We start from the raw sequence: 25,035 nt of genomic DNA, 5'->3' as shown, positions 1-25,035 counted from the left end.
ACTGTTCATGCAGGGTCTCTGCTGGAGAAGCACAGGGCAAGACAAACAAGGCCACTGTGTACCAAAGACACCATGGGATTCTGCACTTTCACCATCAGTAATTCCAAAGGGATGGCCCCAGTTACTGCCTTGTTTAAGAGATCTGAGGATACTGAGACTACGTACTTAAGCCCAAAATTTCCAATTTCAACCAGGCACAGTGGCTCACACCTGTAATCCCAGCACTTTGGGAGGCCAAGGCAGGAGGATCACTTGAGGCCGGGAGTTCAAGACCAGACTGGGCAACATAGCAAGACCCTGTCTCTCCATATATACACATACATACTACAACAAAACTTCCAATTTTGCTGTAGTAACATCTTAATGTCCCAAACAAATCAAAGGGTATTGAAAACTTCTCACCAAATTAATCTTAACTTAATCAACTTTCTTTTTTGATTCAATTTTTTAATTAAATTTTTTTAAAAACAGGCTGGGCACAGTGGCTCATACCTGTAATCCCAGCATTTTGAGAGGGCAAGGTGGGCAGATCACCTGAGATTAGGAGTTCAAGATCAGCCTGGCCAACATGGGAAACCCCATCTCTGCTAAAAATACAAAAAGAAGCCAGCCGGGCATGTTGGCACACGCCTGTAGTCCCATCTACTCAGGAGAATTGCTTGAATCCGGGAGGTGAAGGTTGCAGTGAGCTGAGATCATGCCCCTGCACTCCAACCTGGGCAAGAGAGTGAGACTCTGTCTCAAAAAAAAAAAAAAAAAAAAAAAAAAAAAAAGTTAAAAAATTGAGACAGGGTCTCACTACATTGCCCAGGCTGGTCTAGAACCCTTGAACTCAAGTGATCCTCCTGCCTCGGCCTCCCAAAGTGCTAGGATTACAGGCATGAGCCACCAAGCCCAGCCTGAACCAACTATCTTCTGCCTCCCCATGACTCCCTAGAGTCAAAGCTGACAACTCCTGTCCTTCCTGAGGCCTCTACTTAAAAGCCATCCCCAATCAGAGGCAAGCCCAACGGCAGACGTTCCCCATAGCAGCCTATGCTTGGCTTTCATCCCTTTTATCCTAAGGATCATAAATTATATATTTTGTCATGAACTACCCACCCACACCCATCCCAAAGGAGACTGCAGGCTACCTGCTGGCAATCTGTCTTTCCTATTCAGGTCACTGCCTAGCACGCAGAATACGATGAAGGAACAAATAAAGGAATGAATGAATGAAGATCAACGTCATCTGGCTCCCGGTGTCTCTCACACCCTCACTTGCCGTTTGCTATGGTTCAGCTGCTCATTTTTCCACCCGGCAATTCTCGCATCTAGATAAGGCCGTCAGAGCCCTTTCAGAGTGAATGAGAATGAGAAACAGAAACACAAATGGAAAACAAGTGTACTGGACTCTATTCCCCTTGGAATGACTTTCAGATGATGAGGTACGTCCACCCCATCAGCCACATTCTGCTTCCCTCTGCTCCGCCTCGAGCACCCGTTCCCACTCACCGGCACTGACATTCCTGGACACGACAGGCAAGGGGTCGGTCTCCTGTTCAGGTTTGATAAGGATGGAGACGGCAGAAGAGGCTGTGATCTCCCTGAACAGGCTGCTCACTCCTTGCGTGGACTCCTTCAGCAAGGAGGTCACATTCTGCGTTGACTCCTTTAAGAGGTCTGAAACGGTGGGAGCAAACTTACTCTGCCCGTTCAAATCCTTGTTGTCGATGTTAATCGCAAAGAGTATGGAGTTCAGACCTGCCCAAAAAAAGGGAGAAGTCTGGAGTGCTTGCTGATGGGCAGTCATACCACCACCAAGGGAAGACAGCTGCAGACCACAGAGTACGGAAGAGGAGACACACTGATCTTAAATAGGTATAAAAATACTTCCGACGCGGAGGTTGTAGGGAGCCGAGATCGTGCCACTGCACTCCAGCCTGGGTGACAGAGCAAGACCCTGTCTCAAAAAAAAAAAAAAAAAAACACCTCCCATGAAACTGGGGTCAGCAGACATCCATTATCATGGGAGTTGAGTCATGCCACATTCTCTCCCTAATAGCCAGGAAGATAAATACAAATAAGAAGTCAACCAGGAGGAGGTGAAGGCACAAGTTCTGGGATCAGACTGCCTGGGGGTCAACTCCAGCACTGTCACCTACTACCTACAAGACCTTGGTCCAGGCTGGGTACAGTGGCTCATCCCTGTAATCCCAGCACTTTGGGAGGCCAAGACAGGTGGATCACCTGAGGCCGGGAGTTCGAGACCAGCCTGACCAACACGGAGACACCTCATCTCCATTAAAAACATGAAATTAGCCGGGCGTGGTGGTACATGCCTATAATCCCAGCTACTGGGGAGGCTGCATAGGAGAATCACTTGAACCCAGGAGGCAGAGGTTGCAGCGAGCCAAGATCATGCCACTGCACTCCAACCTGGGCAACAAGAGTGAAACTCCGTCTCAGAAAAAAAAAAAAAACCTTGGTCCAGCAACTTATCATCTCCCTGTACTCCAGTCACCTTATCTGTAAGATGGGGACAATATTATCTCTCTCACAGGATTGTAAATATTAAAGGCAATCACTCACAAGACACTCAGCTCCATAAACCATCAAATGTGCACCGATAACATCATCATCATTACTGTGGACAGAAACTTACACTGGCATCTTATGGTCTACAAAGAAAACATGGTCAAATCCTTTTTCTCATCAATGGACAGGACTAACATAACCCCAAATATATAGTTTCAAGGAAAAACAAAAATGAGGCAACAAAGAACTTGGAAAGAGGAAGCAAGTTGCCCACTTCAGTCCAGCTGATTCCACCTTTCACTCTTTGAGTCAAAGGGCAAACAATGTAACAGTCCACCAGGGTCTCCACGATAACTGTCACGTGTGTGGCTCCCGATCTCACATGATTCTCTCACAGCCCCATGAAGGTGATTGCTGAGACAGCATGATTCCCATCTCACAGAGAGGAAAGAAAAGGTAGCAAAGCTTATAGCATCTGCCCCAGGTCACCAGTTAGCAAGGGGTAAAGCCAGGATTCAAAGGTAGGTCTCCCACCTCCAATTCCCCGCAAGGTATATTACATCTCCATAGCCCAACTAAAAACCTTCTCAAATCTTCGCTTTCTCTGCCAGGGTCTCACATTCTAGATGAATAGACCCAACACTCTGGTCGGGCATGGTGACTTACACCTGCAATCCCAACACTTTGGGAGGCCAAGGCGAGTGGATTACTTGAGCCCAGGAGTCCGAGACCAGCCTGGCCAACATAGTGAAATCCTGTCTCTATTAAAATACAAAAATTAGCTGGGCGTGGTGGCAGGCGCCTGTAATCCCAGCTTTTCGGGAGGTTGAGACAGGAAAATGACTTGAACCCAGGAGGCAGAGGTTGCAGGGAGCCGAGATGGCGCCACTGCACTCCAGCCTGGGCAACAGAGTGAGGCTCTATCTTTAAAAAAATAAAAATAAAACAACCAACATTCAGTGCTAGTAAAAGAAGGACAGCAGCAAGTGACTCATTAAGTTGTTGAGGGACACAGAAGAATCACAACATTCCATGGCATTGTGGATCTGCCCCAAGGCAGCCCCTCTGCTCGCAAATGTCACAAGGCACGGCGCCCTGGTCTGGGCCAGGCTTACCCGCTGCCATGGTTGGAAGCATGCTGGACCTCTCTTCATCCATCACAAAAGACCAGTCTTCATAAAAAGTGCTGCAGATTCAAAGAGAAGAGGAAATCGCTCTTAGCAGTGGTTCTCTGTGTCTATTAACCAAGAAATTTCATTAGACGGCTCCCTGGAAGATCTGCACCTGATCACCCCAGGAGAGATATGATTTGTCTGAGGTCTCTGCTGGTTTAAAGCTTCTGCTTACGAACAGAAGATCTAACACACACATCCTACAACTTCCTTGCTGGTCCCCCGAGACCCCCAGCTTCAGAGTACGAAAATAGACATTATACGTAAATGTATTTATAAAGCAGCAAAGTAGGAGGGAGCAGTCAGGTGGGTGACTTCCACTCAAGCAATGTCCCCAAGAGACAGACAGGAAATCCAAGCCAGCCAACAGGGCTCGCCTGATTTGCCTAATACAAGAAGAGACCATTTCAGACAGAAATTACAGAGCCTCTATGGCTTCATCAACCAGGGCATTTAATATAATGCCTGCCTTGGCCAGGCATGGTGGCTCATGCCTGTAATCCCAGCACTTTGGGAGGCTGGGGTGGGAAGATCACTTGAGGTCAAGAGTTCAAGACGAGCCTGGCCAACACAGTGAAACTCCATCTCTATTAAAAATATAAAAAATTAGCTGGGCATGGTGGCAGATGCTTGTAATCCCAGCTACTCAGGAGGCTGAAGCAGGAGAATCGCTTGAACCTGGAGGCTCAGTGAGCAGAGACTGCACCACTGTACTCCAGCTTGGGCGAAAGAGCGAGACTCCACCTCAAAATAATAATAATAATAATAATAATATAATGCCTGCCTAGGTTACAGACCTGAAAGCCCACATTATCCTTGGAAAAGGCCAGGAGGCTAAAAATACACCACAAATCTAGATGGCATTGGGATAAGGCCGTCAAGAAAGCCTACAGGGCCTGTCCAAGGTCATCTGGCCAATAAATGGTCCAGCCAGGGCTTAAAAGAAGTTCTCCCGAGTCCAGCTTCCAAGCTCTCTCTGACTTCCTGTCAAGCAATGACAACCAAAAATCCCCAATGCCATAACTTCCCCGCCAGGTCACTGAATTCTAAATTAATCGAGGCAAAGGTCAATTTCACTAAAGCAGTCAGGGATACACAACCTATAGTTGAGTGAGGGGTTGGAAAAATTAGCCACTGAAGTGACTGAATACAACTAACAGAAACTAACACTGGGTACACACAGACATAAAGATGGGGACTGCTAGAGAGAGTAGAGAGGGAGAAAAGCATAGACTGAAAAACTACCTACCAGGTACTATGTTCACTACCTGGGAGATGGGTTCAATCATGCCCGAAACCTCGGCATCACGCAATGTTCCCAGGTAACAAACCTGCACATGTAGCCCCTGAATCTAAAATAAAAATTGAGACTGGGAACGGTGGCTCATGCCTGTAATCCCGGCACTTGGGAGGCTGACGTGGTGGATCACTTGAGGCTAGGAGTTCGAGACCAGCCTGGCCAATACAGTAAAACCCCGTCTCTATTAAAAATGCAAAAATTAGCTGGGCGTGGTGGTGCACACCTGTAATCCCACCTACCGGGCAAGCTGAGGCAGGAGAAAAAGAGAAGAGGTGCATTTCCAATATACTTTTCCAGAAAATATTAGCAGACGTACAAACCACGTGCTCAAGCTGACATTCTGACTGTACCTGATTCCTAAAATCATGATCCTTTAAAAATCTGAGCCCGTTTTCGTGCATCTAAATGAATGTGTTTTCCCCACATCAGGTTGGGGAAGTGGCTGGTGATCCAGGTAAGGTCAACTGTGATTCTTACCTGCTGGACTCACTTCTTCTTGATGTTCACTTCAACTTTGAGACTGAGTATGTAACTCTGAACTACCCATAAATGATATGCTGGAAAGAGCTTCACAGAAATTCACTTCAAGAAATAGGAGTAGGCCACACACAGTAGCTCACGCCTGTAATCCCAGCACTTTGGGAGGCTGAGGCGGGAGGATCACGAGGTCAGGAGATCGAGACCATCCTGGCTAACACGGTGAAATCCGTCTCTACTAAAAATACAAAAAATTAGCCAGGTGTGGTGGCGTGCGCCTGTAGACCCAGCTACTCAGGAGGCTGAGGCAGGAGAATCGCTTGAACCCAGGAGGCGGAGGTTACAGTGAGCCAAGATCACGCCACTACACTCCAGCCTAGGCAAAAAAGCGAGACTCCATCTCAAAAAAAAAAAAAAAAAAGAAAAGAAAAGAAAAGAAAGGGCCGGGCGTGGTGGCTCAAGCCTGTAATCCCAGCACTTTGGGAGGCCGAGGCGGGTGGATCACGAGGTCAGGAGATCGAGACCATCCTGGCTAACACAATGAAACCCCGTCTCCACTAAAAATACAAAAAAAATTAGCCGGGCGTGGTGGTGGCGCCTGTAGTCCCAGCTACTCGGGAGGCTGAGGCAGGAGAATGACGGGAACCCGGGAGGCGGAGCTTGCAGTGAGCCGAGATCGCGCCACTGCACTCCAGCCTGGGTGACAGAGCGAGACTCCGCCTCAAAAAAAAAAAAAAAAAAAAAAAGAAAAGAAAAGAAAGAAAGAAACAGGAGTGTGTTTTCCTTAACTAAAGCTGGTTAATGCCCCAGAGGTCCAGATGTTCTCAGCCCCCTGGACTCTGACCCTGAGCAGTACACAAGTGTCACCAGTATCAGTCCTCCTGGCTCCCAAGTCCTCCCATTTTGGACCCATACAATTGAACAAAGAGCCACAGGCAACAGAGAACTTTAACGATATTTTCAAGAGCCCCAGTGCACAATACCAGAAGACCTGAGACATTACCAGTAGAGAGGTGACCACAGCAGTAGATAAAGCAGAAGAGGAGACCTGAACTAGGGAACACAGGTCAAGATATAAAATCACGGGAACACACCACACTGCTCACAAACTGCCCACTGATTGAATTCAGGGAAATTTCACTGTTGAAGATCCGGGCATTGCTGATGGGGAAGTTACTTAAGGAACCAGAAGAGGATTCATCAATGTCGCTCCATATCACTCAAGGACACAAAACAACATGTCTAGTCCACCATTCTCAGAGCAAAAGTAATGCCCACGCCCAGGCACGGTGGCTCAGGCCTGTAATCCCAGCACTTTGGGAGGCCTAGGTGGGCAGATTACCTGAGGTCAGGAGTTTGAGACCAGCCTGGTCAACATAATTAAACCCCGTACCTACTAAAAATACAAAAAATTAGCTAGGTGTTGTGGCACATGCTACTCAAGAGGCGCTGAGGCAGGAGAATCGCTTGAACTGGGAAGACAGAAGTTGCAGTGAGCCCAGATAGCATCAATGCACTCCAGCCTGGGCAACAGAGTGAAACTCCATCTCAAAAACAAACAAACAAAAAACAAACACAAAAAAATGACTTCCTTCTCCAAGTTAAAATTTCCATGTTTTTTTTCAGTTTGGGATTGAACGAATGCAAGAATCCCAAATTAAAATTCTATGCCTGGCATGGTAGCTCACACCTGTAATCTCAGCACTTTGGGAGGCTGAGGTGGGAAGATTACTTGAACCTAGGAGTTCAAGACCAGCCTGGGCAACACACTGAGACCCCATCACTACAAAAAAAATGTTTAAATTAGCCAGGCATGATGGCATTCGCTTATGGTCCTAGCTGCTCAGGAGGCTGAGGTGGGAGGATTGCTTGGGCCAGGGAGGTCCAGGCTGCAATGACCCGTGTTCATGCCACTGCACTCCAACTTGGGCAACAAAGCAAGACCCAGTCTTAAAAAAAAAAAAAAAAAAAAAAGGCCGGGCGCGGTGGCTCAAGCCTGTAATCCCAGCACTTTGGGAGGCTGAGACGGGCGGATCACGAGGTCAGGAGATCGAGACCATCCTGGCTAGCACGGTGAAACCCCGTCTCTACTAAAAATACAAAAAAAAAAACTAGCCGGGCAAGGTGGCGGGCGCCTGTAGTCCCAGCTACTCGGGAGGCTGAGGCAGGAGAATGGCGTGAACCCGGGAGGCGGAGCTTGCAGTGAGCTGAGATGCGGCCACTGCACTCCAGCCTGGGCGACAGAGTGAGACTCCGTCTCAAAAAAAAAAAAAAAAAAAAAAAATCCAGAAAGTGAAGAGCAAGCTATGTCCTAAGACAACAGCTCTCTCCACATTCAAGTGCCATGCCGAGCCCTTTACAGGCAGTCTCTCAGTGATTCTCCCCCAAGTTTCCCCACAGCTCAGCAGAACACTCCAGAGCTGTCAGAGGGAGGCCCACTTGCCCCAGATCGGGGAACTAGGATGAAAATCCAGGTGGTCTGACTCCAGACTCCAAGATCTTCACCCCTTGTTCCACCCCATCCCAGGTCCCGTCCCAGCCACGTACCTGAGCCTGCAGCGGTCGGCCAGGAGCATGTGCAGGTAGCGCTCTAGGGAGTGCTCGTTGAGGGCACAGCGCAGCCAGGCGCGGCCCCGGCCCACGTCGGAGGCGATGTGGCGCAGGGAGTAGAAGCGCTGCAGCTCGTGCTTGTTGAGGACCTCCTTCACGTAGTACCAGAACACGGGCTCTACGGAGAGAGGGCACAGGCACCTGGCACTCAGCCTGGGGTACTTAGCATTGGGAAAGGAACACACAAAGCCCCTAGGCGATGATGAAGATTGTAACAGAGTATCCCCTTAGGATGGAAAAGGTGGGGGATAACACCAAAGACATGGAATCAACCCAGATACCCACCAATAGTGGACTGTATAAACAAAATGTGATACATTTACACAACGGAATACTACGCAGCCTTGAAAAAGAACAAAATTGTGTCCTATGCAGCAACACGGATGACTGGAGGCCATTATCCTAAGCAAATTACACAGAAATAGAAAATGAAATACTGCATATTCTCACTTATAAATGGAAGCTAAACACTGGGTACACACAGACATAAAGAGAGCAAACAACAGATACTGGGGACTGCTAGAGAGAGTAGAGAGAGTAGAGAGGGAGGACAGCACGAAATGAAAAACTACCTACCAGGTACTATGTTCACTACCTGGGAGATGGGTTCAATCATGCCCTAAACCTTAGCATCACGCAATGTACCCAGGTAACAAACCTGCACATGTATCCCCTGAATCTAAAATAAAAATTGAGACTGGGAACGGTGGCTCACGCCTGTAATCCTGGCACTTGGGAGGCTGACGTGGTGGATCACTTGAGGTCAGGAGTTCGAGACCAGCCTGGCCAACACGGTAAAACCCCGTCTCTACTAAAAATGCAAAAATTAGCTGGGCGTGGTGGTGCACACCTGCAATCCCACCTACCGGGCAGGCTGAGGCAGGAGAATCACTTAAACCCAGGAGGCAGAGGTTGCAGTGAGCTGAGATTGCACCACTGCACTTCAGCCTGGTGACAGAGCAAGACTTAGCCTCCAAAACAATAATGAAATTTAAAAAAAGGTGGGAGATACAGAAGACTATATCAAAAATAAGAATGACTTTAAAACCTCTCATCCAGAAAAGACCAAAGTTGACATTTTCAAGAATTCTCAGTCTTTTTTACTGCATTTTTCTTTTTTATAATAAAATCAACATTTGCTGTAGGCTGAATTATAATCCTCAAAGATATTGACTTCCTAAGCTCCAGAATTCTCTGCATATTATGTTATACGGTAAAAGAGTCTTTGCAACTGTGTTAGGATCTGGAAATTGGGAGGTTATCTTGCATCACCCCTGTGAGGCTGATGTAATCACAACATCTTCATCAGAGGCAGGGACAGGCAGAGAGAAACTTGACGCAGAATAGGAGGACATGATGTGACCAGAGAAGCAAAGACTAGCATGGGGCAGCCACAGCCAAGGAAAGTGGGCAGCGAGCAGACTCTGGAAGGGCCAGGAACGGATTCGGCCCTGGAGCCTCCAGAAGCAAGCAGCCCTGCTGTCTGTCACATTGACTTTAGCCCAGTGAAGCTGATTTGGGACTTCTGGCCTCCGGAACGGTGGGAGAATAAATTATAGTGTTTAAAAGTCACCAACTGTGTATTAATTTGTTACAGCAGCCAGAAGAAAAGAACACATCAGGCCGGGCACGGTGGCTCACGCCTGTAATCCCAGCACTCCAGGAGGCCAATGCGAGCGGATCATCTGAGGTCAGGAGTTCCAGACCAGCCTGACCAACATGGTGAAACCCCATCTCTACTAAAAATACAATAATGAGCCAGGCCTGGTGGCAGGTGCCTGTAATCCCAGCTACACGGGAGGCTGAGGCAGGAGACTCACTTAAACCCAGGAGGCAGAGGTTGCAGTGAGCTGAGATCACACCACTGCACTCCAGCCTGGGCAACAGAGAAAGACTCCATCTCAAAAAAAAAAAAAAAACAAAAAAACAAAAAAAATAGGCTGGCACGGTAGCTCACTCCTGTAATCCCAGCACTTTGGGAGGCTGAGGCAGGCAGATCACAAGGTCAAGAGATTGAGAACATCCTGGCCAAAATGGTGAAATCCCGTCTCGACTAAAAATACAAAAATTAGCTGGGCATGGTGGCGCATGCCTGTAGTCCCAGCTACTCGGGAGGCTGAGGCAGCAGAATTGCTTGAACCCGGGAGGCGGAGGTTGCAGTGAGCCGCTATCATGCCACTACACTCCAGGTTGGTGACAGAGCGAGACTCTGTCTCAAAAAATAAATAAATAAAACCACATCATATTGTATGAGTGTATATGCATACATAGTTATATGTGTAATTTTATATCCTGATTCATTTATTTCTTGTCTAGATCATGAACATTTTCCTATTATAATTAAAAGTCTTTCAAAGATGATTTTTGGGCCGGGCGCAGTGGCTCACGCCTGTAATCCCAGCACTTTGGGAGGCCGAGGCGGGCGGATCACGAGGTCAGGAGATCGAGACCATCCTGGCTAACACAGTGAAACCCCGTCTCTACTAAAAATGCAAAAAATTAGCCGGGCGAGGCGGCGGGCGCCTGTAGTCCCAGCTACTCGGGAGGCTGAGGCAGGAGAATGGCGTGAACCTGGGAGGCGGAGCTTGCAGTGAGCCGAGATCGCGCCATTGCACTCCAGCCTGGGCGACTAAGCGAGACTCTGTCTCAAAAAAAAAAAAAAAAAAAGATGATTTTTGATGGTTTTCCAGTAAAACACAACTATTTCCCTACTACTAAGGGCATGGCACATGGCCAACTTTCCTTCTGTGCAGTAAAGAACACCCTATACATAAATAATTGTCCTCATTTCTAGTTCCTTAGGAAAGATTTCCACATGTCAAATGACTCAGTCTGAGGATAGGAACAGATTGAAGGCTTTATGGGAAACTCAAGACAGTTTATTTTTACCCATAAGACAGTCATTCCTACAACTACTTGTATCTCCTCACATCCCACCACTTTTTATCCACGTGTACACAGATTTTTAAATTTTTTTATATACATTTTAAATTAATTATTATTTGTTTATTTTTGAGACAAGGCCTCCCCCTCTGTCACCCAGGCTGGAGTTCACTGCAGCCTCAATGTCCTGGCCTCAAGTGATCCTCCTGTCTCGGCCTCCCGAGTAGCTGAGACACAGGCATGCACCCCCATGCCCAGCTAATTTTTTAATTTTTTATTTATTTGTAGAGACGATGTTCTGCTATGTTGTGCAGTCTGGTATCAAACTCCTGGCTTCAAGTGATCCTCTTGCCTAAGATTCCCAAAATGCTAGGATTACAGTCGGGAGCCACCATGCCCAACCCCAGATTTTTTCATAGTTGTCATGCTAGTGTATACATAATTTTGTGATCAATTTTCTTCACTTAACATTGGCTCTTCAACACTTTTTCGGGCTGGCAATAATAATAACAGCAGCAACAGCAACTACTATTTACTGAGCAGTAACTAAGCACCAGCCATTGCAGTAAACACTTTACATCTGACATCATCACAACCAAGGCCATCTCCATGTGAAAGACAAGGTCTGAAGCCAGGACAAGTAAAGCGACTCACCCAGCAACACAGTTAGTAAACAGTATGGCAGAAAGGGACCTCAGAGCTCACTGCAAACCCAAATCACGCTGCCTTGCAAAATGAGGGGACTTGGCCTTCTTTGAAATGGTCACGTTCACAACTGTTTAATACTCCAAGTGGGGGAAGCTGAGTCTTTGCAGTTAGACCCGGCTTCCAATCTAGGAGCTAAACAGGCTCACAGTCCCCTCTGAAACATCACAAAGGCTTTGAACCTGCCTTCCAGAAGTAGGCAAGTACACCCATCTCCAGAAACTGCATGGCAGGCTAGTTAAGTTCACTCTAATGTTTCAATTCAACTTCACTAGGATGCACTGCATTCTTTCTATGAGCTGTGAACCGAGGTAGGCTATGTGTCACCAGTTAGAGACAACAAGAACTCGTCCCTAAGGGACTTCCAGTCTAGCAGGCAGGACGAACAGAGAAAAAGTCCATTCAACCAAATGACCTTCCGCAAGTCACTCAACCATGCTAAGCCTGAAAATCCTCTCCCATAAAATCAACACAAAAGTACAGAATCACCCGAGGTTACTGGGGTAACTAGAAAGGGAAGGAAAGCACCAAGCACAGTGCCCAGTCCATGATGACCAATCAGCATTTGCTTAATAATTTTTTTTTTTTTTTTTTTGAGACGGAGTCTGGCTCTGTCACCCAAGCTGGAGTGCAGTGGCGCGATCTTGGCTCACTGCAAGCTCCACCTCCCGGGTTTACGCCATTCTCCTGCCTCAGCCTCCCGAGTAGCTGGGACTACAGGCGCCCGCCACCTCGCCCGGCTAGTTTTTTGTATTTTTTAGTAGAGACGGGGTTTCACCGTGTTAGGCAGGATGGTCTCGATCTCCTGACCTCGTGATCCGCCCGTCTCGGCCTCCCAAAGTGCTGGGATTACAGGCTTGAGCCACCGCACCCGGCCTTGCTTAATAATTAATTCCCTTCACAGCAGAGGGCATTTACGTGGGTTCTTCTGTGTTCGCAGCATCTAAATGTACACATCTGTATGCGTGAGCGTAAGTATGTGGGGATCAAGCCAATCGCTGGGATCATTTAGAATAATCTTCCCAGGAATAACAAAAACCAGCAAGAGGGCAGGTCCCTCAAGACTATCTTCTGTCTCAATCCCTGAATGTCAAACTAATCCACTTCCCAAGCTCATCAGATCAGTCTAATCCACACAACTGTACACAACTGCCTTCCTTCCACTCTCCGCCTCACTCAGAAACCAGGACAGGGAATCTGGTGACAACTCCCTCGGTCAGCTGGCCAACAAAGTGTTTCGAAATACCCCAGACCATTATCTGTACGTCCATCACATTTCCAATCAAGTGACTCTCACCTGCAGCCTGTCTTGAAAAACGCAGTCACCTCCCTCTGACCTTGAATCTACATGAATGCTTTAAAGTGTGTTTTCACCTTTCAATTCTGCAAATTGCTTACTGCTACAGAATCCTTTTAAAGCTTGTCAGGGTGATGCTGCTGATGATAAGAATTATCCCAGCAGGGTTCTGCTTCCACTGCCAGAATGAATGTGCTCTATTTAAAGTGCAGCTCACCTGCCAATTAGCGCCTGCCGTGTCCGTAATTTAATTTAGAGATATACGCTGATCTGCTTTGAAACATGGTGCTAAGTCAAAAAGCGGGCAAGGGCTTCTGGTTCTGCAAACACCTGAAAGCCAAACGCCAACAAAAACAAGTGCCAGGGAGGGGTGTTGAGAAGAGCTGCCCTGGGGCACCTGTTAAAAGAGGATGACTAACAGCACCAGGCTTTTGGGAAAGTTTCTATCAAGTCTTACCTATCACCGATGCCATCACCAATGCCAAGAATTCATACCTTAGAGACCACAAGGAAGACAAAAACCTTGTCCCAAATTCTAGTTCAGGCACTGTGTCACCTTGGGAAACTGTTTTTGTCCTCTACTTTCTTCATCTGTACAATGGGGAGAACAGTACCTACCTGTATGGATTGCTATGAGGGAAAAATGAGAAATAGGAATACATGTCAAGTGTATCCAATAATGCAGTGAATAAATGTTAGCCATAGCGATTAACATACCTGGCATATAATTGGTGCTCAGTGAAAACCAGCTATTAATATCACTACCACACTTGCACCAAACAGCATTCCTTTTCCTTGTTTGGAGTTTCTTTTTTTTTTTTTTTTTTTTTTTGAGGGGCGGGGTGGGGACAAGGTCTTGCTCTGTCGCCCAGGCTAGAGCACAGTGGCACGATCATAGTACACTGCAGTCTTGAACTCCTGGGCTCAAGCGATCCTCCCACCTCAGGCTCACAAGTAGCTGGGACTACAGGTGTACACCACTATACATGGCTTTTGTTTGTTTGTTTTTTTCTGTAGAGATGAAGGTCTCACTACATTATCAGGCTGGTCTTGAACTCCTGAAATCAAATGATCCTCCAGCATCAGACTCCGAAAGCACTGGGATTACAGGCATAAGCCACCAAGCCTGGTCCTTTTCTGGTCCTTTTCCCTTTCTTCTAGTAAGAGCACCCCTCTTTCGTATGGGAAACCCATTCCACTGGGATCCTTCCGCACTGCCCTAACCTCCCCCTACAGCAGGGGTGGACAGCTAACCCAGGGCAGGCAATTAACTGGCCAGAACCACGGCATATGCAACTTTCATTTTTTTTAATATTACATAAAAATATGAGTTATCTTGATTGATAAGTTTTTTGGTACCACCTTCAATTTTGTGGCCAAAGTGAGTGTCTCACTAACCTCACCCTAGTCTCAGCCCTGGACCACAGGGTTCTCTGGAGCCACCAGAAAAGACGCCTTGTCTCCTCCAGGAGCTGAGGTCAGCAAACTATGCCCCGGGGGTCAAATTTGGCCTCTGAACTGTTTTTGTAAGCACAGTGTTCCTGGAACGCAGCCACACCCATTTGCTCCCATATGGTCTGTGGCTGAGTTTCTGCTCCAGTGGCAGAGCTGAGTCACTGCTATGGAGACTGCATGGCTCACAAAACCTGTAATACGACCCGTAAGCAGGAAGTGTGCCGACCCCCTTCGAGAAGTAGGATCTCTCATCCCTGGAAACCTGTAGCTACCTGGGGCCATTTTCCACCCCACCATGTAGAGAGACCCCATCTGAAAAGACACCCAACCACAGAGAAGCTATGCCGGAGGGACGGCACATTTGAGAGAAGGCAGGGCCCCTGAATCCAGCTCAACTCTGAGATGATTTCTTACTTACTTGGGTCAATATATAAATGTCCTTCATCTGATTTTTCAAATCAGTCTAAAGGATTTTCTATCATTTGCAACCACAGGGAATAATGCAGTGAGACAGGACATGTTCTTCAGTCATCTGACAATCATCTATAGAAGACCGAAAACACGCCAGGAACGGAGCAACACCTGTGCTCCACAGCCATGGGGGGGCCAGGGGTGTCTCATCAATGTGACAACACTGCCCCAAAACAAACAAAGTATTGCTCAACAAAAAAATCAGAAAACCCAAGACCAGCCTGGGCAACATGGTAAGACCCCATCTCTACAAAAAGGAAACAGAAAACCCAACTACAAGGAGCCTAGTGTGGCGGCACACACCCGTAGTCCCAGCTACTTAGGAGGCTGAGGCAGGGGAATGGCTGGAGCCCAGGAGTTTGAGGCTGTAGTGAGCTATGACTGCACCACTGCACTCCAGCCTCGTTAACAGAGCAAGGCCCTGTCTCTAAAAACAAAACAAAATGAAAAAAACCCACACACAAAGAAAATCCAAGTCCATGGAGCTGGGTTGGTCTGGAAATAGGCCAGTGATACGAAGGCTATGTCAGGCTAGAATCTCCAACCTTTTGATCTCGCTGTCCCAGAGGACTGTCATAACTCTGGGCATCTCATTCACAATTGAGCAGGAAGAAAGGGAACGGGATGAAGCCAGCTCTATCGCCCCTTTTATCAGGAAAGAACAAGTAATCCCAGACAAATCACAAGGGAGCAGAGAAAGCAGAGAACAAAACTCAAAACTGGCTTAATCAAATCAGTCTAAAGGATTTTCACCGAGACAAAGGAGTACATATCATAGCCTCAAGCAAAATCTGGGTTCTATCAAAGCCAAAGAAGACAGAGGGATGAATCTGAGGGCAGAATCTAACAGAATCAGCCACACGTGATATCAGCCATGCCAGGAACAAAGGTAAACCAAGTTCGCTCATGTGCCAGTCTGAGAACTCAGTGAATACAGGTGCTCCCAAATCTGTCACATCCCAAACTGAACCAGCCTGACTACAAGGCAAAAATGGATTGGCAGAGCAGAGTGCCAACAACGGGCTGAGCTCTGTCACTTGGCCATCTTCCAACTAGCCACAAGACTGCCTTCCAGAACCAGAGCTCAGCATAATACACCTGTATCCTATGAGAGTTTACAGCGTAGCACCTCCTTTATTAAAGAGTCGGAAATAAATTAACCAGGCATGGTGGCGTGCACATGCAGTCCCGGCTACCTGAGAGGCTGAAGTGGGAGGATCGCTTGAGCCAGGAAGTTGAAGGCTGCAGAGAGCCATGATTGCACCACTGCACTCTAGTCTGGCAACAGAGAAAGACCCCGTCTCTTATTTAAAAAAAAAAAAAAAAGTGGGAAATTTCTAAGAAGGACTTCTAAAACTTGTGTCTCACTTCCTTTTAGGGGCATACCCCATCATGAGCTGAAGAGTCATTTACATTCTGAAAGGAGCAAAGCAAAGGACCCATGGAACTCAGGCTGGATAACTGTGATCTAAAAACTGACAACTCAGAAGCCAAACTGAGTCTCTTTTACTTTTTTTTTTTATTTTTGAGGCGGAGTCTCACTCTGTCGCCCAGGCTGGAGTGCCAGGGCATGGTCTCAGCTCACTGAAACCTCTGCCTCCTGGGTTCAAGCGATTCTCCTGCCTCAGCCTCCCAAGTAGCTGGAATTACAGGTGCCTACCACCATGCCCAGCTAATTTTTGTATTTTTAATGGAGACAGGGTTTCACCATGTTGGCCAGGCTGGTCTCGAAATCCAGGCCTCAAGTGATCCACTCACCTCGGCCTCCCAAAGTGCTGGAATTACAGGCCTGAGTCTTAATTTATGAAACAGCAGGATTAAACACCTTTGAAACAGGCAGAGGTCACATTCCGCCAAGAGGTATCAGTCCAGCTCCACTAGATCTTAACATGCTGGGACACATTCATACCCCTTAGTAAATAGCCACTGGCCCAGGTCCCTGCCACCCTGGGTGTCAAGGACCCACCCCCAAGGGACCCTGTGGACATCCCCATGCTACAGTGACCCAGGAGTTAACAAAGAGCCCAAGGGGTACAGCACCCTGGCTTCTGACTTCCTCCCTAAGGCCAGCTTCTTTCTGCCGGTTGTCAACCACTTTTTTCACCTTGAACGGAGCTCTGCATTTTCTCTGCACCTTTAGCAGACATCCTTCCAAGGCTTCCCTCACCAAAAGCAGCTGATTTGCACGTGCATGAACACAAAAGAAAATCACCAACAGGGAACCGAAAGCAGGGATGGGCGGGTGAGGAACTGGACTTCCCCTCACCATCAAAAGGATGCACCCAGGGCTCCCCTGGCACACGCAGCTTCCTCCAAAATTAATTTTTTTTTCATTTTTTCTAACTTTTTTTTTTTAATTATTATACTTTAAGTTCTAGGGTACATGTGCACAACGTGCAGGTTTGTTACATATGTATACATGTGCCATGTTGGTGTGCTTCACTCATTAACTCGTCATTTATATTAGGTATATCTGCTAATGCTATCCCTCCCCGCTCCCTCCTCCCCACAATAGGACCCGGTGTGTGATGTTCCCCTTCCTGTGTCCAAGTGATCTCATTGTTCAATTCCCACCTATGAGTGAGAACATGCGGTATTTGGTTTTTCCATTCTTGTGATAGTTTGCTACATCGCACTTATTCCAAAATTGACCACATAGTTGGAAGTAAAGCACTCCTCAGCAAATGTAAAAGAACAGAAATTATAACAAACTGTCTCTCAGACCACAGTGCAATCAAACTAGAACTCAGGACTAAGAAACTCAATCAAAACCGCTCAAATACATGGAAACTGAACAACCTGCTCCTGAATGACTACTGGGTACAGAACGAAAAGAAGGCAGAAATAAAGATGTTCTTTGAAACCAATGAGAACAAAGATACAACATACCAGAATCTCTGGGACACATTTAAAGCAGTGTGTAGAGGGAAATTTATAGCACTAAATGCCTACAAGAGAAAGCAGGAAAGATCTAAAATTGACACTCTAACATCACAATTAAAAGAACTAGAGAAGCAAGAGCAAACACATCCAAAATTAATGTTCTACAGAAATGCAATTGTTGCCCAAGGTGACCCAATGAAGCAAAATATAAATTCTGCTTTGAGTGCAATCAACCATTTTCAAAAATCCCCACTGAAGATCAAGGAAGTCAGTCTCTCTCATTTATAGTTGTGGGTATATTACTACCACCTGCTCCCACTGACTGAGGATGCATACAGACCACTGAGAGTAGTGGTTTGGCTTCCCAGGAAAATGAACAGGGTGTTCTGAAGTCAGGGTCCTCAAGTGGTTATTTTGAATGCAGTCCTTTGGTGGCCTCTACTATGCAAGTAGCCAAATACTGGAGTTCCAGACACTGGAGCTACAAGGATGAGCCTGTAATCGTAACACTTTGGGAGGTCAAGGCAGGCGGATCACCTGAAGTCACTAGTTCGAGACCAGCCTGGCCAATATGATGAAACCCCGTCCCTACTAAAAATATAAAACTTAGCCAGGCGTGGTGATGTGCGTCTGTAATCACAGCTACTAGGGAGACTGGGGCAGGAGAATCGCTTGAACTCAGGAGGCAGAGGCTGCAGTGAGCCAAGATAGTGCCACTGCACTCCAGCATGGGCAACAGAGCGAGACTTCATCTCAACAAAAAAAAAAAAAAAAAAAGAAAGAAAGAAAATGGGTAGTTCCATACATAGGTTTGAAGGAAGAAGAACTTAGGACTATAGGAGGGGCACAGTCCAGCTGAACCACGTAGGGAGCTCATGACTGGCTTTTTGAAAACAATTCTGAAACTTCAAGAGAGAAGAGAACAAAACCACATGAGATACCACTTCACACCCATTAGGATGGCAATTATGAAAACAGAAAAAAGGAGGCCAGGGATGGTGGCTCAGGCCTGTAATCCCAGCACTTTGGGAGGCCAAGGTGGGAGAATCACTTAGGACAAGGAGTTTGAGACCACCCTGGGCAAAACAGTAAGATTCTGTCCCTACAAAAAATAATAAAGTTACTATACATATATATATATGTATAGTGTGTGTGTATATATATAGATAGATAGATACGAAAAAAGGGGGTGGTAATTACTCTCTGGTTCTCTCCATGTATACAATTAAAGCTGTATAACTTTTCTCTAATTTAAAAAGCCAGCATTGGCTGGGTGCGGTGGCTCACGCCTATACTCCTAGCACTTTGGGAGGCCAAGGCGGGCAGATCATTTGAGGTCAGGAGTTCGAGACCAGCCTGGCCAACACAGTGAAACTCTGCCTCTACTAAAAATACAAAAATTAGCAAGTCACGGTGGCTCATGCCTGTAATCCCAGCTACTTGGGAAGCTGAGGCAGGAAAATCACTTGAACCCGGGAGGTGGAGGCTGCAATGAGCTGAGATCACACTGCTGCACTCCAGCCTGGGTGACAAAGTGAGACTCCATCTCAAAAAATAAATAAATAAAAATAAATAAAAAGCCAGCACTGGCAAGGCTGTGGAGTTGGCAAGGATGTGGAGAAAATGGACCTCTTGTGCATTGCTCGTGGGAATGCAACATGGTGTAGCCACTATGGAAAACTCTCTGATTGTTCCTAAAAAATATTAAACATAGAATTACAACATGATCCAGCATTGTCCTTCTGGGTATACTCCCCAAAGGAACTAAAAGTGGAAAAAACATGTATTTGCATCTTCATATTCATAGCAGTACCATTCACTATAGCCCATAAGTGGAAGACACCCAACTATCATGGGAATAAACAAAATACGGGTTCTACATACCCTCAAAAGTATTATTCAGCCTTTAAAAAGAAGAAAATTCTGGGCTGGGTGTGGTTGCTCACGCCAGTAATCCCAGCACTTTGGGAGGCCGAGGCGGGCAGATCACGAGGTCAAGGGTTCAAGAGCAGCCTGGCCAACACAGTGAAACCCCATCTCTATTAAAAATAAAAAAAAATTAGCCAGGCATGATGACGCACACCTGTAGTCCCAGCTACTCGGGAGGCTGAGTCAGCAGAATCACTTGACCCAGGAGGCAGAGGTTGTGGTGAGCTGAGATAGCGCTACTTACTGTACTCCAACAGCCTGGGCAACAGAGCAAGACTCCATCTTTTTTTTAAAAAAAAAAAAAAAGGAAATTCTGACACATATTACAACATGGACGATCTTTGAAGACGTTATGCTAAATAAAGCCAGACACAAAAGAACAAATGTTGCATGATCCCACTGATACAAGGAACCTAAAGTAGTAGAATGCACTGAGGCAGAAAGTAGAATGCTGGCTGCCAGAGGCGGGGGACTGGAGGGAGTGAGTGTTAGTGTTTAATGAATACAGTTTTGGTTTGTAAAAATGGAAAGGTTCTGAGATGAATGGTGGTAAAGATTATTGTATGACATGTGAATGTGCATTAAGTACTCTTATGCTGAACCGTACACTTCAAATGGCTGAAATAGTAAATTTCATTATGTATATTTTACCAATTTTTTTTGTTTTTTTGAGGTGGAGTCTCACTCTGTTGCTCAGGCTGGAGTGCAGTGGCACACTCTCTGCTCATTGGAAGCTCCACTTCCTGGGTTCATGCCATTCTCCTGCCTCAGCCTCCCAAGTAGCTGGGACTACAGGTGCCCGCCACCACACCCGGCTAATTTTTTGTATTTTTAGTTGAGACGGGGTTTCACCGTGTTAGCCAGGATGGTCTCGATCTCTCTCTTGACCTCGTGATCCACCTGCCTCGGCCTCCCAAAGTGCTATGATTACAGGCATGAGCCACCACACCCGGCCATATTTTTTTTTTTAAGAGAGAATAGAAGTTTGGCCGGTAGGAGTTTGGGTGAGAGCTGAGGAAGGAAAGTAGTGGAAGGGAAAGAACTGCCAGACGTGAAGAGTTTCAAGACAGTAGAAACCAGGAGAGTTGTTCAAAATACAGGACTGGGCCAGGCTCAGTGGCTAATGCCTGTAATCCCAACACTTTGGGAAGCTGAGGCGGGCAGGTCACATGAGGCCAGGAGTTTGAGACCAGCCTAGCCAACATGAGGAAACCCCATCTCTACTAAAAATACAAAAAGTAGGTGGCATGGTGGTACACACCTGTAGTCCCAGCTACACAGGAGGCCGAGGCACGAGAATCACTTGAACCCAGAAGGCAGAGGCTGCAATGAGCTGAGATCGCACCACTGCACTCTAGCCTGGGCGACAGAGCGAGATACCATCTCAAAAAAAAAAAAAAAAAAATACAGAACTGAATCATCTAAATTAGTGAGAGGCACCAAGCAAGGCACAGGCAGTGGTGCTGAAGGCCCTGCCCCACACAGGACCTGGCATTAGTGCTTTAGCTGCTGAATTGTGGAGAGGTCTCAAGAGTCCCAAGGCAGGGGCGTGGCAAGAGGGGAGCTTGTGGGACTCAGGCCATCATTTATTTGCAAACTGGATGAAAGAGTTGTGGTGTCTTACCTGCCACTGTCTGTCACCCCTGGCATACAGCACGGCATAAGAGGTAGAACAGAAACAGACACAGCCAGTAGGGAACAGAGCCCTAGAAGCCAGATCAAGCACTGGATACTTTGTCCCAACTCTACAAGAGACCCACGGAAGAGCTGTAAGTCAATGCAGTTACAGGGAGTAAGTGGGGGAGTGGGATGGTCACGAAAGAAGACCACTCCATGATGTGCAAATTGGGTCAGAGCTGATCAAGACTGAAGGCAGAAAAACACAAGTCGGGGAGAAAGAAGAGAACTCATTGAGGATGGAGGAACCGCAAGTGGCTCAGGGACCCATGTGAGAGACAGAAACAGTGCTCAGCGCAGGACTGGTTTGGGGGCAGAGGGCAGGGAGAAGGAGAAGGCTGGGAGGAAGCCCAAGAGCTGTCCAGGGGACCTGGGTAAAGGGCAGAGCCATTTACTAAGCAAGAAACACAGGAACACATATGGATGAAGATCAGAATTCAGTCTTGGAGACTGACAAGCCCATGCTGTACACCAAATAGAGACATTCAAGAGACAGAGTTTAAGGAAGTGCTCTGGGCTGCGGGCATGACTAAGAATAACAGGCACATACAGAGCAACTTCACCAAGGAATCCAAACAGTATGTGTAGAAACAAGAGCCAACAATGAATCCAAGGATGAATAATATTTGAGGGTACAGAAGTGATATGCCAAGAACAATCAGAAAAGAAGAAGAAAGCATGCCAAGAGGCTATAGCATCGCAGAAAGCAAGGGAAGGCAGTGTTTCAAAGTCAGAGGATCCTCAATGCCCAAGGCTGCTGAACAGACAGGGAAGATTAGACTTAAATTTTACAGGCAACTCAGCAACAGAAACTGTGTCTCTGGTATATTCTGAATGGCGCCAATCACCTTGTAATTGACTGCCAACCTATAACCTGATGCCGATATATCACTGATTAAAAGAACATCAAATTCCAGCTGGGCACAGTGGCTCACACCTGTAATCCCAGCACTTTGGAAGGCCAAGGCGGGCAGATCACTTGAGGTCAGGAGATTGAGGCCAACCTGGCCAACATGGTGAAACTCCGTCTCTACTAAAATTACAAAAATTAGCCAGGCGTGGTGGCAGGCACCTGTAATCCCAGCTACTCAGGAGGCTGAGGCTAAAGAATCACTTGCACCCGGGAGGCAGAGGTTGCAGTGAGCCGAGATCATGCCACTGCACTCCAGCCTGGGCAACACAGTGAGACTCCTTCTCCAAAAAAAAAAAAAAAACAAATTCCAACGTCATGCATCAAACGCCAATAATGGCAGTGGTTCTTTCTCCTTTCCCAAGTGGAATGGAAAATAATTCATTTTTCCATACTGTATTCTGTACTGGCTACTTGGGTTTCCAGTGGCTACAACGACAGCAAGCCAAGTCTGTGTAGAGCTCTGGGTCACTTTTAATTAATTTTTGCTTTGTTCCTCAAAAATTAATCACTTTCCCTGTAGTATGCTGGAGTGATCCTGGTATATGGTACCTCAGGAACCACGAAATACAGTACTGCACACGATGAATAAAGCCTTCCTTCCAACCAAGATGTATTTGTTTATTGAACATAATTTTATTGAAGAACTGTGTAGTGGCAGACACTATGCTAGGAGTCAAGAGAAAGCAAACAGACAGGGTATCCTGCCTTCACAAAGCATGCTACGTCGTGGGATATACAGAAAACTGAATATGGTGTGATGATGAGAGGGTAAAGTGGAATCTCCTGTCCTTTGTTCTGTAAGACAAAGGCAGGCAAATTTTTCTTTTCTTTCTTTTTTTTTTTTTTTTTTTTTAAGAGATGGAGCCTCGCTCTTTCTCCCAGATTGCATGATCTCAGCTCACTGCAACCTCAGCCTCCCAGGCTCAAACAATTCTCCTGCCTCAGCCTCCCAAGTAGCTGGGATTACAAGTGGGCACCACCACGCCCGGCTAATGAGCTAAGCTGGTTTGGTCTTTTCCCTGCTTCTCATTTGCAGGAGGCTGCTCAGCACATCCTCATCAGCAGAAAACAGCCAGAGACTGCCCTTTCATTCATCTCCCCACCATGCAGGTACAGCACTCACACCAAGACAGAGAGGGGCGGCCAGAACCAGAATGCTGGAGATGCCTTGCAAATGTGTTGGTGGTTCTTTGATTACCAGGGCCAAGCAACAGAAAGGTAAGAATTCTAGTCCTGGTGGCAACAAAAAGAGCCATTCTTTGTGGCCAAAACGTCAGCGCCTTAAGCAGGGATGAGATGGAGGAAGAGGTTCAAAGTTGAAAGGGTGGTGGGAGAGGAGGGTAAGTGGTTAAACATTTATTAGGTGTGAGGAACTAAAGCAGCTGCTTCAAATGAGGTTCTCACTGAATCCCCCTGACAAACCCTGAAGCTAGGGGAGACTATCAAGACTATCAGACTATCGCCTTTACAGGTGAAAAAAACGGAGGCTCAGAGAGAACTTTCCCGAGGCCATTCAGACTCACCCTTGCAGTCTGACTTCAAAGCCAAGGTTGCCTCTGCCTTACCCGGCAGCTGCCCTCGGTTGCATGGAAGTGGACCAAGAACCTCCCAGCTTACTCACACCAATTCCTCTAAGGTCATTCCTCCAAAGGCAGATAAGATATAAACAAGAAGTGTGAGGGCCCAGGAAGCCTGAGGGCAGGCGGCCCTGGAAAAAGCTAAATCCCTGCAAAGCTCCTCACCCAGCCTGTAACACCAAGTCACTCACACACAGGGACTCAGGGAGGCGTCGTCCCGGAGACGGGAAGCTGCGGAGACATAATCCAGGACACAGGTGGCGGCCAAAGTCATTGGCAGTGATTTCTACGAGGACTGAAGTAGTCCTTGATGCTGGCTTTTCTCAGACTGGATCCCTCCCTCCCTGGCTTTTGAAGGAGCACAGAAGCATGACAGAAAATTCAACAGGGACAGGAATCCCTCTTTTTTTTTTTTGAGACGAGTCTCACTCTGTCACCCAGGCTGGAGTGCAGTGGCGCGATCTCGGCTCACTGCAACCTCCGCCTCCCGGGTTCAAGCGATTCTAAATGTGAGCCACCGTGGCTGGCTCCAAGAGATCTTTTTTTAAAAAAAATTATTAAAATTATTTTATTGATACGTAATATTTGTACATATTTATAGGGTACCTGTGATATTCTGATACATGCCTAGAATGTGTAATGACTTTCAACAGATCTTTGCTTCTTTTTTTCTTTCTTTAGGCCGTCTCCTGGGGCTAGAGTAGGCTCAGAGAGGCTCCTAGATCTTTGCTTCATTTCTGAAAATGAGTAACTGGTGAAATAAACAAGAAACAAAGATCTAGGAGCCTGAGCTTATGCTAGCCCCGGGAGACTGCCCAAAGAAAGAAAAAAAAAAAAAAGCAAAGATCTGTTGAAAGTCATTACACATTCTAGGCATGTATCAAAATATCACAAGTACCAAGGCCGGGCACAGTGGCTCACACCTATAATCCCAGCACTTTGGGAGCCCAAGGTGAGCAGATCACAAGGTCAGGAGTTCGAGACCAGCCTGGCCAACATGGTGAAACCCTGTCTCTACTAAAAATACAAAAATTAGCGAGGCATGGTGGCGGGCACCTGTAATCCCAGCTGCTCGGGAGGCTGAGGCAGGAGAATCGCTTGAACCCCGGAGGCAGAGGTTGCAGTGAGCCAAGATGTTGCCATTGCACTCCAGCTTGGGCAACAAGAGC

General features: G+C 46.9%; 1 protein-coding gene across 13 annotated transcripts in view; it reads right to left on the bottom strand.

Moving 5' to 3' along the window:
* SNX29 (sorting nexin 29) overlaps nt 1-25,035 on the bottom strand; it is a 589,214-nt gene that overhangs the window by 513,746 nt on the left and 50,433 nt on the right. For 11 of the 13 annotated variants that reach the window (XR_012429267.1, XR_012429268.1, XM_005591284.5 and 8 more), the window contains 3 exons: nt 8,014-8,194; nt 3,633-3,703; nt 1,495-1,743 (listed from right to left, as the gene is read on the bottom strand). Coding sequence is in view for 11 of the 13 variants with exons in the window: in XM_005591284.5 (XP_005591341.3) it covers nt 1,495-1,743; nt 3,633-3,703; nt 8,014-8,194 (501 nt within the window). In the remaining 2 variants the exon portion in view is untranslated. The remainder of the gene's footprint in view (nt 1-1,494; nt 1,744-3,632; nt 3,704-8,013; nt 8,195-25,035) is intronic. The other 2 variants (XM_074027808.1, XM_074027810.1) reach the window with 1 other exon arrangement.

This window comes from Macaca fascicularis, chromosome 20 (assembly GCF_037993035.2).
Source record: "Macaca fascicularis isolate 582-1 chromosome 20, T2T-MFA8v1.1".
In the NCBI taxonomy this organism is placed as follows: domain Eukaryota; kingdom Metazoa; phylum Chordata; class Mammalia; order Primates; family Cercopithecidae; genus Macaca; species Macaca fascicularis.
This window is presented reverse-complemented; position numbering and strand designations above follow the sequence as displayed.